The sequence below is a fragment of the Cydia fagiglandana genome, chromosome 2 (genome assembly GCF_963556715.1).
Source record: "Cydia fagiglandana chromosome 2, ilCydFagi1.1, whole genome shotgun sequence".
Lineage (NCBI taxonomy): Eukaryota > Metazoa > Arthropoda > Insecta > Lepidoptera > Tortricidae > Cydia > Cydia fagiglandana.
The window spans coordinates 5,914,687-5,929,668 of NC_085933.1; the positions used below are offsets into that span (position 1 = coordinate 5,914,687).

The 14,982-nt window shown below is 37.8% G+C and overlaps 1 protein-coding gene across 1 annotated transcript; it reads left to right on the forward strand.

Moving 5' to 3' along the window:
• Positions 1-475: 475 nt before the first annotated feature.
• LOC134674638 (mannose-6-phosphate isomerase) lies at positions 476-5,994 on the forward strand. The gene is made up of 7 exons (XM_063532761.1): positions 476-712; positions 839-1,162; positions 2,189-2,330; positions 2,670-2,846; positions 3,256-3,420; positions 4,206-4,408; positions 5,016-5,994. Exons 2-7 carry the CDS (start codon positions 845-847, stop codon positions 5,220-5,222), a joined length of 1,212 nt encoding a protein of 403 aa, XP_063388831.1. The 5' UTR covers positions 476-712; positions 839-844; the 3' UTR covers positions 5,223-5,994.
• Positions 5,995-14,982: the final 8,988 nt, after the last annotated feature.

Consider the following 14,982-nt stretch of genomic DNA (forward strand, 5'->3'; position numbering starts at 1 on the left):
AGGTGTGTTAACATGTAGGTAGATTAACATTTATTTTTTAGGACAGGTAAATGGTATCTATCTTGCGTACATTTTATTAATATATAAGTATTTATTAAATAAACTATTTATATGTTTGAGTTTATACATTTAAAACTAAATAATTATATGTAAAAAGCTGAATAGCCTCGGGTCATAGTGTATATAAAAATGCACAGAAAAAACGAATCTGTCGGATGTCAAATTTGACAACGCGTCAAACGTCACAGATAACTCGTTCGAATATCACGAACTATTATGCAGAGCTAACCAAAGCAAAGCTAAAACAACTAATAAATAGAACGAAATCAATAACCCCAATCATTATAATATAATATTTACTATTGATAAACTTGGTTTACGTTGTTTATTTCTGACGCATCGATTTTACCTCATTTCTACCTACAATGAATGACAGACAAAGTTTGGGGTTGCACGCGAGATGATATAAGAACGTACCCAGTGTGTGATTAGATTTCTCGCTTCGCTTTGCATACATCACAAAGTTATCTAGTTAAAACTTCTAAGAAATATTTATAGAATTTTAATTGTGTCAATTGCCTTCCAATCAAGTCAGTTAATAAAACAACCGACTCTTTACTGTCGGTCCTGTTGAAAAAGTTTGTTACTGTTCAAAAGTTTTATCATCAGTATCATCACACTTGTGAATAATTGTGCAATTATATAAAACAAAGTAAGTATGAAGTATATAGGTTTAGGTTAGTCGTGAGTGGACATTTGAAAACACAATACATTTATTATAACCTTATATAATGACCATGTTAAACATAAAATTTATTCGAAGAGGTTATTTTTTCAGGACACAATGGAATTACAGTACAAAGTACAGAACTATGATTGGGGTAAACTCGGCACAGACAGTACAGTTGCAAAATTACTGTCCAGTGCTGACCCAAATGCCACAATAGACCCAGAAAAGCCCTACGCTGAGTTGTGGATGGGAACACATCCTAATGGCCCGTCTCTTATCTTAGAAAGAAATGTTTTGTTATCAGAATATATTAAAGATAACCTGGATGCAATCGGGCCGGCAGTTAAGAGGAGGTTTGGAGTAGCCGTTCCCTTTCTGTTCAAAGTCTTGTCAATCCGCAAAGCCTTGTCTGTGCAGGCTCACCCAAACAAGGTATGAATAATATTTAAAGTGCCATGTGATATCTAAACTAAAGCTATCAAATATTTTGCCTCTATTTGCTATTTGCCAATGCTACTATTGTGCAATAGGAGATAATTATTTATTTTCTAGAATTTATAAGTATTTTTGGAAAAATAATTGAAAATTGAAATTGAAATTGAAATTATTTATTTCAGGCATAGAAAATAAATATTCAAAAATAAGCAAATAAGTATTCAAAATTAAACTTAATCAATGCATTGACTGACAGTAATATCTATAAGCATATTGTTAGAAATATGCATACACATATTAATTCCTTAAATAAATAGTTCAATAAGTATAAGAAATATTATATTTCACAAGTTCTACTACACATAACTGTTATAAACTGTATACATAATGTATTTATTATGGCCCTGGCTATAAACAGTTTTACAATAGGTATCTGTTATCAGCGGAATGATTGACTCAATTTTAGAATTAGCATTACAATTGGATTAAGCTGTGTAAGTGGCTGTTGCAATCCCTGTTATCTATTACACATGCAAGATAATTAATCTCAGCAAATGGAATCATCGTACAATTTAACCCTTTGAACACCAAAGACATCAACTGACACTACAGCCCAATATCACAGAATAAATAATAGTACTAGGTACAGAAGACTCACTCTCTAACAAAACGCGTCTTTTACGATCAGCACAGATATGGCCGCTAGGTGGCGACAGCGCCACGCGCGGCTTATGGCTTTCCCCAAAATTGGGGTGAAACGGATGTACTTTAAGCTACCTGTAGCAAAGCAACGAAATCGCGGAGTGAGCCTCGCCTGCCAATATCAACTTTCGTGCTTTCCGACAAGGTTAACGATGACGCGCCACGCACGATAGGCATGCCGTTCAAAGGGATTACATCCTTAGCTCATGCATACATGAGTATATAATGGTCATTTCATAACTGTCGAACGTCAATTCTTATGTTGCACCTACTACAACGGGGCTGTACTTCCATATGATCCAGTATAATTTAATTTTATAGGAACAAGCAGAAGAACTCCACAGGAACTTCCCAGATCTGTATAAGGACCCCAACCACAAGCCTGAACTGGCCATAGCACTGACATCATTTGAGGCTCTCTGTGGATTCCGACCTTTAGAGGAGATTCAAAATCATCTCAGAAGTGAGTTTTTTTTTTAATCTATACATTTTTTAAAAATCTTTTTAAAGAAGGGGTTTTGTCACTCAGTGACAATGTCACCCCTATAATGAGAACTAATTCTTTAATATTCTCCCTATTTTCACCATATCAATCAGATGTGCACTGCTGAACAGAAGGCTTTTTGCGAGCAAACATCATCCACAAGCAATCTTCATTCAACATACGGTGTTTTCATAATAACAACAAATACTACAATACAATGCTCTTTATTGCACACAGTTTACAGTAAATGTACAAAAACAAACAAAGGCAATTGGATAGAGGTAACAACAGACTAATATTTGTACTTTCTTTTTGCAGAATTGCCGGAGCTGACTAGAATATTATCAGAAGAAAGTGTGAACACCTTCCTCGCTCACAAGGAATCTGGGGAAAGTGGCGTTGCTCTGAAGCAAGTGTTCAGCTCCTTGATGACAAGTGACAAGGCTGCTGTAGCTGGCAGTTTGCAGAGTTTGCTGGATAGGTTAGAGAAGGAAGGTGAGTATTAGATTTAATCTTAATCAGGGTCTAGTTTTATCAAATTTTGTAACTTAAGATATTGGCGAGGCACTTTACGGTACCCCTTAAGGGTCTGTGGTCTGATGATGGAGACTGCAGAGTGACGTAGTTATTCTGTGATAAAACAAGGACAATTATTTGAGTGAGCTTGGTTGAATAGTCTTGATGAGTAGAAGAAAATGGCCTGAAGCATAATCAGCAATGAAAAATTATATCAAAAAATTGATATTAAAAACAAGAAAAAAACTCGCAAACCACTATTATGTAGCTTGTCATTTTATTATGTGTGGTCATAGTTTGAATTGACTGACTGAGAAATAATTTAAAAAAGTAATAGCTTGTAAGTAGGTATAAAAAATTATAATTTAGTATAAAATTATTTTTTCAGAATCATCCCAATCATCTCTCTTGTACCCGCTGGTTTGGCGCCTGCACACCGAGTTTCCGGGCGACGTTGGTTGCTACGCGCCGTATTTCATGAACTACCTGCAATTGCGGCCCGGCCAGGCAATATTCCTGAACGCTAACTTGCCCCATGCTTACATCAGCGGAGGTAAGTTCAAGCATCTGTTGGAATCATCTCTTTCCAGTACTTTCTGTTTGGCGCCTGTTCTCTTTATTAGCAACTCACATGGGTTGCTAAGCGCCGTATTTCATGAACTACCCACAGTTGCGGTTGGCCAGGCCATATTCCTAACTTGCCACATGCCTACAACAGGGGAGATGAGTTTAGCCCACACGATTGGATTGTTTATTGAGCTATGGGATACCCCAGCAAGGGGGTGCTAGCGACACATAAGTTAACTTCACTCCACTTTGCTCAGCCCTGGGCAATTTTAGCCACAGAATAAATAGTAGTACTAGGTACAGAAGACTCACTCTCAGCCGCTAGGTGGCGACCGCGCCACGCGCGGCGTATGGCTAGCCACCAAAATTGGTGTGGAACGGATGTACTTTTAGCTACCTGTTGCAAAGCGACGAAATTGCGGAGTGAGCCACGCCTGGCCTAGCTCAAACATGTTCGCGGTAGGCTTAGGCTCTCTGGCTAATTATTCGTACCTTAAGGTTCCTTCACATGTCGACGCGGAATCGGCAAAATCCGATAGGAAAAAGCTTTATGTCTGCGCAATAAGAGCGAAAAAGTCGTCGTTCGGCTCGGCTCGCATTAGCCCGCGCCCGCCGACGTGTCGACGGCTTTTTCACTCTTATTCGCTCGTATTATAAAGTTTTTTCCTATCGGCTTTTCCCGAATGCGCGTCCATATATGTGGGGAAATCCTAACCCTACCTTACTACCTACTTTTCTGTCCATAATTCAAAAGCAATATGCTACTTTCAGATTGCATAGAATGCATGGCATGCTCCGACAACGTGATACGCGCGGGTCTAACGCCCAAGCTCATCGACGTGCCACGCCTGCTGGAGATGCTGGACTACAGCAGCTACACGCCCGACCACCTGCTCTTCAGTCCGCAGCTGGAGGACGGCAACAGCTGCATATGGCGCCCGCCCGTGCCGGACTTTGCCGTCGTTAAGATTCGGGTGAGCTCAATTTAACCAAACTCCGGACATGGAACGGAAAGCCGCCAGGTCAGAACGGTTCATAACCCCTGAAGTCCCAGGCCAGCATTTATAATTGAATTTCGATTGTCATTTCGGACACGATATTGCCTCCGTGAGACTGAAGGGGATAAGGGACAATCATGAATCGTAGGACTGAAAAGTGAGGAGACGTCACTAAGATAGGTAGGTAGGGTCAGGTCAGAAGATTTGGTCAAGATTCTTGACTCAAGACAGAAACGAGCTGCTGGACAGACCAACAAACTGTTTATGCTTTAAGAACTATTTATATACAACTATAGCGTCGTTCCGACATTGTGGCACGCGTCACTTGGAGAGACTGGTGTCTGCTCGGCAACGTATTGCACTCTCAATTAAAATTATTTAGACATTACGGGCTATGGAAAAAAATGCTTCCGAGTATACAAACTGTTCAACAATCTAAATGTTACTTTTAAGGTATATACCTAATGGAATGCAAGTTCACTTTGTGTTATTCTTATGAGAATGTGAATGTATTTAAACCGATATGTTGCATATTGTCGTTACGATGGCATATTCCTGTAATTACCAAGGATTATTTGTCCAGGTCGAGAGCGGAGACAGCTACAACACCGCCATCCGAGCCAGCCCAAGCCTTCTAATAGTGACGTCAGGTACCGGGTCCGCCTGCGACACGGAGCCGGTGCGAGCGCGGCCCGGCGTCGTACTGTTCCTTAAAGCCAGTCGTCAACTCACGCTCACACCTGACGCTGGGAGCCATTTGGAGCTATACCAGGCCATATGCAACGTGTAAGAAGTATTTACTCCTTTTATAGGCCTGCTGTTGGCTGGCGAGTTTGGTATATATGTAGATCGTGTCATTCCCGAGGACGCGTGGCTTGGTTCGTATTGTCACGGCATTAAAGGTTAGATTTGATAAATTCGCGCGTCATCGTGAATGACACGATCTATACCATATTTAATTTTGTAGACTGTTTGCAGCGTTTATAGAGGCTATAGTTTTAAAACTCTTGTTGAACGCACTTGTTTTTCCTCACTGGAGGTGACATATTTCAGACTTATCGGGAATTATTTCTCAACTTGAATTGTTTTACGGCCGTATGCATAGAATACGAGAATTCAACCGTAGCGTTTTATAGGTTTTCCTATATTTTGTTTATGAAATGTGTGATCGTTCGATTTACTTGTTAGTGTTAAGACTATTATTTTAGATTCAATTATTATTTTAGCTCAATTTTGTTAGCCATTGATTACACGAGCGATGAAAACACTGAAAACAGATCACTTTTTATGAAGAATTTTATTCAAAGTGACCCTATTTTATTACTCGTAAGTGTGTTTGTGTATTGTTTATGTGTAAAAAGTACGTAACTTAGAGATTTTAACATTCCCTTCGCTGTAATCAGGATTAAAGTTATTTGTTAGACCAATGCAAAATAAATCATCATTCATCACAATAATAGTACTTATATTTTGTTGTATAATAATAAATAATAGTATATTATATTATACAGACTGTTAAATATTCGAATATTAGTGTTTATCTCAATATACGCTATATTATATTCGCTTGTTTTTATAATATGATTTCCAATTTAAATTTTACCTGACCATTACAAACGCAGCAACTATTACATTTCTTCGGAGTTTAGTATATATACTTGGTCAAGCAGACCTTGTCAGTAGAAAGGCGCGACAAATGAAAAATTTAGGCGCGAAGGGATATCGTCCCATAGAAGAGGCGTATGCTCAGCAGTGGGCGATAAAGGGCTGATATGATGATGATGATGAGAAAATTTGAAATTCGCGCCTTTTTTTACTGACAAGATTTGCTTGACCAGCTATACCTACCTTGTCCAAATTCCCACTACACGAATATCAAAATTTAAAAACGTATGCGAAAGTACAGTCAAAGAATTTAATTTCCGACCCATTTCGTACTTTGTCACAGTGACAATCAATATGAAAGCCGCTAGAGATCTCATACGGTTGTCACTGTGACAAAGTACAAAATGGGTAGTAAATTAAATTCTTTGACTGTACGAACCACACCACAAATGAGTTCCAAACTAGACATAATGAGCGAAGAGACCATAGATAGGTTCTGCATCCGAGTCCCAGCGTATGCTACCGGCGTATGGGCGGATTAAAATGGGTATTTAGCCAGTCGCTTGATTATGTCATGGAAGTATGCCTAGGTAATAAAGGTCACGTCTGGAAACATCACAATCTTAGCGGGCGAGATACTGTTGTGGTGCGTACCCTACCCAAACCTACCTATCAGCCACTGAAGTCCACAGCTGGGCATAGGCCTCCTCCACAGACCGCTACCGGGAGCGATCTCTAGCACACTATAGCCACCGGCTCCCAGCGACGCATACAAATAAGTAGGTAGATATACCTACAAAAAGGCAGAAATTACACTGCGTGGTCCTCCACTCCTCTGCCTTTTTAGTATCTGTGAATAAATTGAAAGTTTCTAGATTGCTGAAAAGAGGAAAGGAAGATGTACATTCATACCTACCGATTTCCCTTTCACTTAATGGAATGACAAAAAGTAACTCATCTTGTAATACAATGTCGGGCAAACAGTGGCAAATGGCTCGGAACGCCTGTCTTGTGTAAAGTCTGTACTAAGCGGAACTGATCGAATTAGCTCACAATTATATACATTTAGCTCAGCTATTTTTTATTGTAGGTATCTCACTCAATTAATAAGAACGGAAAGTAGGATAATTAATGTTACGTTGACACAACATTAATTCATTGTTGTCTCAACACTGTTGAGTAATTTTACTTAATTTTAATTTAGGTACCTACAGCAACAAACATTTTGCTGTCGCGCAAGTCGAGTAAACGCAAAATATTTTTTCACCACACCAGCTGGTAAAGGCTCTCTTGAATGTTCAACAACTGATGAGAATATTGCGTTTTATCCTTATGTGGGACAAAGTGATCAAATGCAAATTTTGAGTTGCTTCCATATGTTGGCTGGTAGAATTGTCTTTTAAATGATGACTTTGAAATAATGTCGTAGGTATACCTAAATAACACTTGCACTGCTTCGGTACCTAGGTATGTTATCAAAATCGTTGCAGTAATTTCTTGGTCTAACTCTCTAAGCTCTTCTAAGCAATTTCGGAAGTGTCGATCTAACGCAATTTCTTCACTTACGACTGCAATGCAGATTGGCTTTTAACTAATTAAGGTTGATTGAGGAAATATACGCCCGTCAAACCTGTCCTATAAAAGGAAGAAAAACTGACATTAGCGTCGAAAACGGCCTCTATTGACGCGCCATCCGTTCCATGTCCTTATTAAACCGTTTGATCTCCTTTAACCATCTCTCTCTTCCGTCGTAGGATATGTCGACATTCTACTCACCGTGAAACTTACATTACAACATATCTCCACACGCCAAGTTCACTCTGTATTTCGATAAATTTATGACATTTATTATCGCGCGATTTCTCTTTACTTGGACTGATTGATACATTTCAATAGCTCGAATTCTTTTAGAGGCATTTTAGTTCTGAATTCGATGGCAATTTAATTGTGTTTATTTGAACGGGTTATTCGAATGACTATCCACTTATCTGGAGCCTTATATGGCTGTGCAGCGCCGCAAATGTCTAAATATTGACACATGTGTGTTGCGACATTTCTGATCGATCCCCTTAACGTAGTAGGTAAACTGCAATCTATTCATATAATAGTTATAATACCAATTAGATAAACAAGTTAGCTTGATTTTAGCGTAACATATAACAACTTATCTAATACTGACAAAATTAAAATAAGATAAACTATAATTTAGCTTAGCGTAGATAAGTACCAACAAACTGGACTGATGATCTGGTGAAGACCGTGGAAAACCGGTTGGATGACTTAGATGAGATTGTTGAGAATATCTTTGGGACCTGCATTTGTGCAGCAGTGGGGATACTCCGTCAGATGTTATAATGATGGCCTCTAGTTAAACGGCACTTAATTATGTTATATTTACTTAAGGCGACCAAGGGGCAGAAAATAAGACTATTCGAATATAAATATTTTAAAATAAAAGTAAATAGGTACCTATCTCACAAGCCTCACAAAATAAAATAAATAACTTTTGGTAGTAAGCAGATATCTATCAACTATTACGATAAACTGTGGGAACAAAAAACATGAAGCGCGAATGATTCTACATTATTTCGCAGCTTATCTTCGCGGTAAATTTGCATTCGGTTGTTAATTATTAGGACAGTTTCGTAACGATTACGTTCCATCAAAAGCTCCTATCTTACTCAATTGTATCATTGAAAAAGCAGCTTTTTGACGTAGAACATAAGATTGCTAATAACAATAAAAAGAAAAGGTTATAAGAGATTTAGTGGTTAATGAGGTCTTACCAAATTTTTCGCGCAGTCACTTTTTGGACGATGTAACGCTCGAAGGTTGCAGCCATCTTTAGTTGGTAACCACAATAATGTAATTGTTGCTGAATGTTTAACAAGAAATGGAAATGAGTGATGCGAATCTAGCTTAGTTAATCTACTTTAATCGAATTGTTTTGAAACCTTGAAATATAAAGATCGGTAAATTTTCAGCCCTGTTTAGATTCTCGTATCTGATCTTATTGTTAATATTATGTAAATAGGTATGTTAAAAGATGATATTCTGGTAGGTATATTTTCCATTGATTAAAATTTCCAGAGCGTTAATAGTCTTAATGATTGTATATATAACCTGTCGAAAAGTAATGTGTAATGTCTATATACTGACTAACAAAAAAACAGAGTGACTGTATTCAATCTCAGCAGGTGACCTGATGACTGATTATTTCGAGGAATCAAAATTGCGATATAGGCCGCATTGACACACCTTTTTTACCACATACAATACATACATTGCTACTTAAACCTGACTTACCATTATCATATCAATAGTAGTTGCCTACGTTTACGACGTCATATCACTTCTGAGTTTAAATTAGAAATGAATCTCTATTTAAAACAGAGTAGAGTCTATATTACATTTGATAACCATAATACTATACGAGCATGAGAAAGTTAATCAATATCTGATTGTAGATTGCGATTCAGATTTGAATCTGGGAGAACATTTACGAAGCTTACCGGCCGATCTGTTCTGAATTGACCAGTAAAAAGTTGCCTTAGGATAAAACATACAACTAGAAGTATGAGGTCAAAATGTACAATGAATATATTCAAATTCGAGTGATACGCTTTGTGAATATATAGGTCAACTCGGCACGGTTACTATGTTTTAATTCGGCGGCTAGGCTTGTTACTCTATCGCGATAAGATGCCCAGGGGACTTGACGAATGGTTGCCGGCGGCTTTGCACTTGACATGTCAAATGTTCATTATGAAAACCGATATTGCTCCTGATTGATAAATTGCATTGCATTGTAATGTAATTGCTTTATTTATCTCTAAATACCTGTGTGTACAAAACAACTCCAAAAAATTACCTTCTTAAGAGTAAACCATTAAGCCGTAAGCCTTTTATTAACGCCGACACTTCGTCGAACACCAACATCCTATCTCTAACCGACTGGAATATTAAAATTTGGTTCATAGTTCAATTTCTTTGACTAAAAAATGCTTTGCACTGTACCTAAACTGAATTTCAGCGCTCTACGAGCACTTTAAAATGATGCCATGATTTTGAATCCGCCATTTTGGTCCAGCGGCTCATTAAATAAATACATTAGGTACACCTTGTCAGAACTGCCTCTATTTACCATATACCCTGCATTTGACATGCCAATATCAATATTTCCAGTCCGTGATAATCGAACGTTACGTATTCTGATTAAGAGTGTGTAACAGTAATAAGTAATAACATATATACTGGTATATGGGTTCAGTTCAGGTGCCGCACCCAGTTGTGATCTATGATATTTTCTATGCAAACGTAATACCTGAATACTGTATCAGAGGTGCCTGTGTGTTGAAAACAATTTGGTTTGAAGTGTTATGTGTGCAGTAATAATTTAAACGAGTATATACCTACCATAAAGGTCAGGTTAGAGAGGTATTAGGGTAATTGCGTCAGTTTTCCGTCCGGTGTCAGTTTCCGTCCACTTGACGGATTAATAAATAACACATTTCATTTATAATTTGCTACTTGCGAAGTATATTTTTTATCTAAACAATTTATCTATTTGTTTAGATATTAAGGATGCAAAAAGTCCAAATATGTGCAGCAATGAAGGTTTATATCCAAATTTCGTCAAGTGGACGGAAACTGTTGTATTATGTATGATACCCGCTCATACGATTGAACTTAATTGGATAATGTGTCTCAGAACCGATATTGAACCTACTAAATAGGTATATAAGCGATACACTTAATTTAAATTAGACCTTTGATTGGCGTGAAAACGCCTCGGAATGGATTTAATTGGTCTAAATAAAACCTTTAAAAGGCGTTTTATTACCTAGCTTAGGTGTTAGGTAGGTATGCTGGTAAATAGATATATGATCTAGTCATAATTCCTAGAATATGCCAAATGGTCAGAACCTATCCGTAAAAGAAAAATATTATTTGTCATTATACAGTATCTAGTCCATATTACATACCTAGTTTAATTTTAATTTCATAATTTTTTGCAAACGTGTAAGGTTAAGTTTGACATGTCTGTTTGTAAGCGATGGCAATAACCAAATTAATAAGGGGAATTAATTAACAGTCAGAGTTTGGGACAGTCAGCCAAGAAAGTGGTAGATCACTTTCTTGGCTGACCGTACATAGCCTTTAAATATATACCTAATTATGTTGTAAATTAACATCATGTACCTTAACATCATAACACAATCCATGATTAATTATGGAACGAGCTCCCATGCTGAGGCTTTCCCGAGAATTCGAGGAAGGAAAAATAAGTGTTGGTGCCTTACAGGTTACGATGGACTCTTATGTATAGTTGCAAGTATCCATTGGGTACGGCAACAGCTTATCTAATGTATCTACACATGTGTACTAACACGTGATCCAACAATGATAATGAATGGCTTGTGGTATACCTACTGAAATCTCGAAATACAATGTTTTCAACGCCTTACACAGATATCTAATGGAACCATCTCATGTTACGATAGTGAACTAAGCCCTACACGCAATTCAATTCTCAGTTTATCTCATACGATCTGTTGACTACAGTTTAGTAAAATCAGCATATAGCTAAATCAGATTATACGACGATAATATGCTGCTTCACTGCAAGTTTAGGTGATTGGTCGCTGGTCCACGAGAAAGTTTATTTTGTTGAATGTGTAGAAAAGATCCATCTATTGGACTGTAAACTATAAGTTATTTAACCTTTTATATGTGGTGGTCAAAAATCGATTAGACAAACCTTGGCTGTGTTGTCTTATAGAGCAGAAAAAAACATTCTTAATCTTTTTTAATATGACTAAAAATTCGGTCGAGATTCTTATCATATACAAGAGCTTATGAGTTTCTTTCAGAAAAATACAGTCAGCTGTCAGTTTATTCGTTGGATCCGTACTAATCTACTTAGTTATCAAAACGCAGACCTAGTTTACATGTCAAGTACATAAGGATGTCATAAACTATGTTTTGAGTCATATTAAACCTGTCCAAAGATTAAGCGTGTGTGCATTGCTTCACGGGAAATAAACAACATTAAGGAAACGCCTGTGGTTGTGTATCCCCAACAGTTGCGCGAACTATAGTGAGACGAGGTCTCTTAGATAACCAGTGTAGCATGACCTCGATACGATACCAAAACCGTGGTCTAGATGTTGGGTTGAGGTTAACCTTAGCTAGTGTCCGGATCGCAGTTATAAATGTTTTGGAGGGAGTAAGACCTATTTGAGTCTCATTCCACTCCACCGCATACTTAATTACTTGTGATGTTAAGTACTTGTAACTACCTTGTACAGTATTTACATCCTCGACTATCCCTTGATTTCCAGAATTAGATAGATTATTTAACTACTGTTTGAAAACAAGTACCTGTAGGTACGTATGCATTAAAATGAAGTTGATGATATCAACACTTTTTAGTTGCATCAGAAGTGTAATTGATTAGATTTGTGATGATTTTTCGTCCAAGAAGCCGTGATCAAATTCGATAATCAATTGATTATCATATTATAAATTAGCTGCGAATATCATAAAAAGTAACACTTACCTCCACTTACATAACCAAAAACTTGCAAAACTTAACGAGCGAAAAATTCATTGGTGCAAGCCGGGGTTTGAACCCGCGACCTCCAGATTGAAACTCAATCAACGCCGAATAATAGCTAGATAGAGTTTATGAGGAAAGAGAAAAGTCGTGGGATGTACAGTCAGCCAAGAAAGTGGTTTACCACCTTTCGACTCTATCATCTGATTGATAGTGTATATATGGGGACTAATACATTCCGCGACTCTTCTCTTTCGGAACAGACTAATAGTCTTTATAACAACTTCCAAAAGAAGGAAGTTCTAAGGTCAGCTGTAAGTATGTTCTACCTACTTGTCTAGGTACCGACTTTAGCTCTTTGAATGGTATAAAGCTTAAAAAGGTTTTAGGTCAAACGCTATGAGCGCATGTTCATTGCGCAACGCGTCTAGACAACGGACAGGGCGTGATGTATGGTGACAGAAGTCGGGTATTTGTCAATAACCAACAATTAAGTATGATTTATTGTTTTAGTGAGACATATGGGTAATGCCGATTTAGACTGTATTTATGCAAAACTCGTATAAGGGGAAGTGTTCTTGAACTTCCTCTCTGGTGCCATTCATTTAGCGTAAGCTAGATGGGCTTCCGGGGGGTTTCTCATGGTAGAATATTCGAGATCCCATGAGGTCCCCCATACAGCATATGTGGCCGGCGTGGGTTAAGTGGATTGCCTTTTTCCCCACTTCTTGCCTGCCAGGCATGCGTAACAGTGGTTTAGTTTAAACCTCGTAAGCGCCGTAAAATTCATGGCGCTTACGTGTTTCGCGAGATTCACGCTCGGTTTCTATGGTTTGATGCCAAAACGGCATCAACTCATTGCGCAAAATACCGGTTCTCTGTGTCGGTTCTGTACAATAGTAATAATAGTTCAATGGCTACTGCCAATGTAATTTGATAGTGTCAACATTTCAAGACACTTCGAAAATGATGATTTATTGGTATATTATATTATTCTGGCAAGGTCACTTCAAAGTTAATGGTGATCTTATCCCCTTAAACACGAGGAAACTTAATCAGCGTAATCATCGACACGATCGGCCCTGGAGCAACACCATTCTGACAGCTCGCGAGCGACTCGCCCAGATCCTATCGGCATCTTGAGAAGTTGTTGAAATTAAGTCCAATTACAAGTAGAGTTAGCCCGATTAACGCACATCGAACATATGCCGATCGTGTCTGGCTTATACGGTACATTACTCAATAAATGCCAATGCTCATTCGGTGAGTGATAGATATCTTTATTGTTCTTGCTTGAATTTCGTAACTTAATTATTGTGAATCATTTTAATGACCTGAAATTAGGTTTCGGATATTTCATTATTATTTTAGGATGAGTAAAATATAATGCACTGAGCACTTACCATAAAATGCACCCATTAAGTTATAAGCAGCCTCCAAAGTAACAGAGTAACTTTGATAAATCGGTTCTTTAGATTTAAGTCAAGATATAACACTTCAGGCGAAAATCATGTCACTTTATACTGGTTAGTATTATCTTCTCATTACCCACGCACGCGATGAACGTTAAAGGTAATGATACTACTTAATAAGCACCAATTTAATCGGTGCCATTCGTTCTACACTTAATTTACATCGACATCATAAATTGTTATTTACTACATAATCGAAACTAACTTTATATTTGAGTTGTAATTAAGTCTTATTTTAATTTATCTGGAGAATAGTCCTCATTTAATGAAATATTTCAATGCATTCATAGATCATTTATTGAATCTTAGAATTAGAACCCAAAACAAAAGTATAAATCTTACAAATTCAAATACGTTCATTTGTTTTGCCACAGGTGAGTAATAATATATCTAATTAGTTTCGACAAATAGTTAAATTAGTCCTATTCAAAGAATGTTAGTTATGGTTGTAAGTGCAAACGCTTTCAATAGCACACAGTACAGCAGGATCATTAATATGAGCAGTTATGTTGGCCAATTAGTCGGTTGTCTGCTGGCCTTGCCCAGAACCCGAGAGATCAGGGTTACCATGTTTGGAATTTCGATGAAACGTGAACTATGCCAGACAGTTGTTTCTCACAATCCGTGACAACAATTTTGCGAAAACAAATTCCAATGGTGGCACACTTCAATCATGGTGGTAATCGTGTTCTACGTTGACAGGCATGATCCCAGTTTCATCCACCGTGTTCGCGAAATTGTCTGCGAATTTGATTTGTAATGGTGTCCCTAGGCGGTCGTGCGGTCCTTGCGCAATGCGCTAGATCCGCCCACCCTGCGCGTGGGCAACATATGTGGCGCGCATATCTGATATACAAACAATACATATTTCAAAGAGCTGCACCTAATTGAATTAGGTCCGAATGTCCTTTTAT

Excerpts from the sequence above, each read along its gene's own strand:
- LOC134674638 (XM_063532761.1), top strand. The coding sequence starts at position 845 with ATGGAATTACAGTACAAAGTACAGAACTATGATTGGGGTAAACTCGGC. Across the intron at positions 2,331-2,669 it reads GATTCAAAATCATCTCAGAA|AATTGCCGGAGCTGACTAGA; the intron begins GTGAGTTTTTTT and ends TTCTTTTTGCAG. Across the intron at positions 2,847-3,255 it reads GGATAGGTTAGAGAAGGAAG|AATCATCCCAATCATCTCTC; the intron begins GTGAGTATTAGA and ends TTATTTTTTCAG.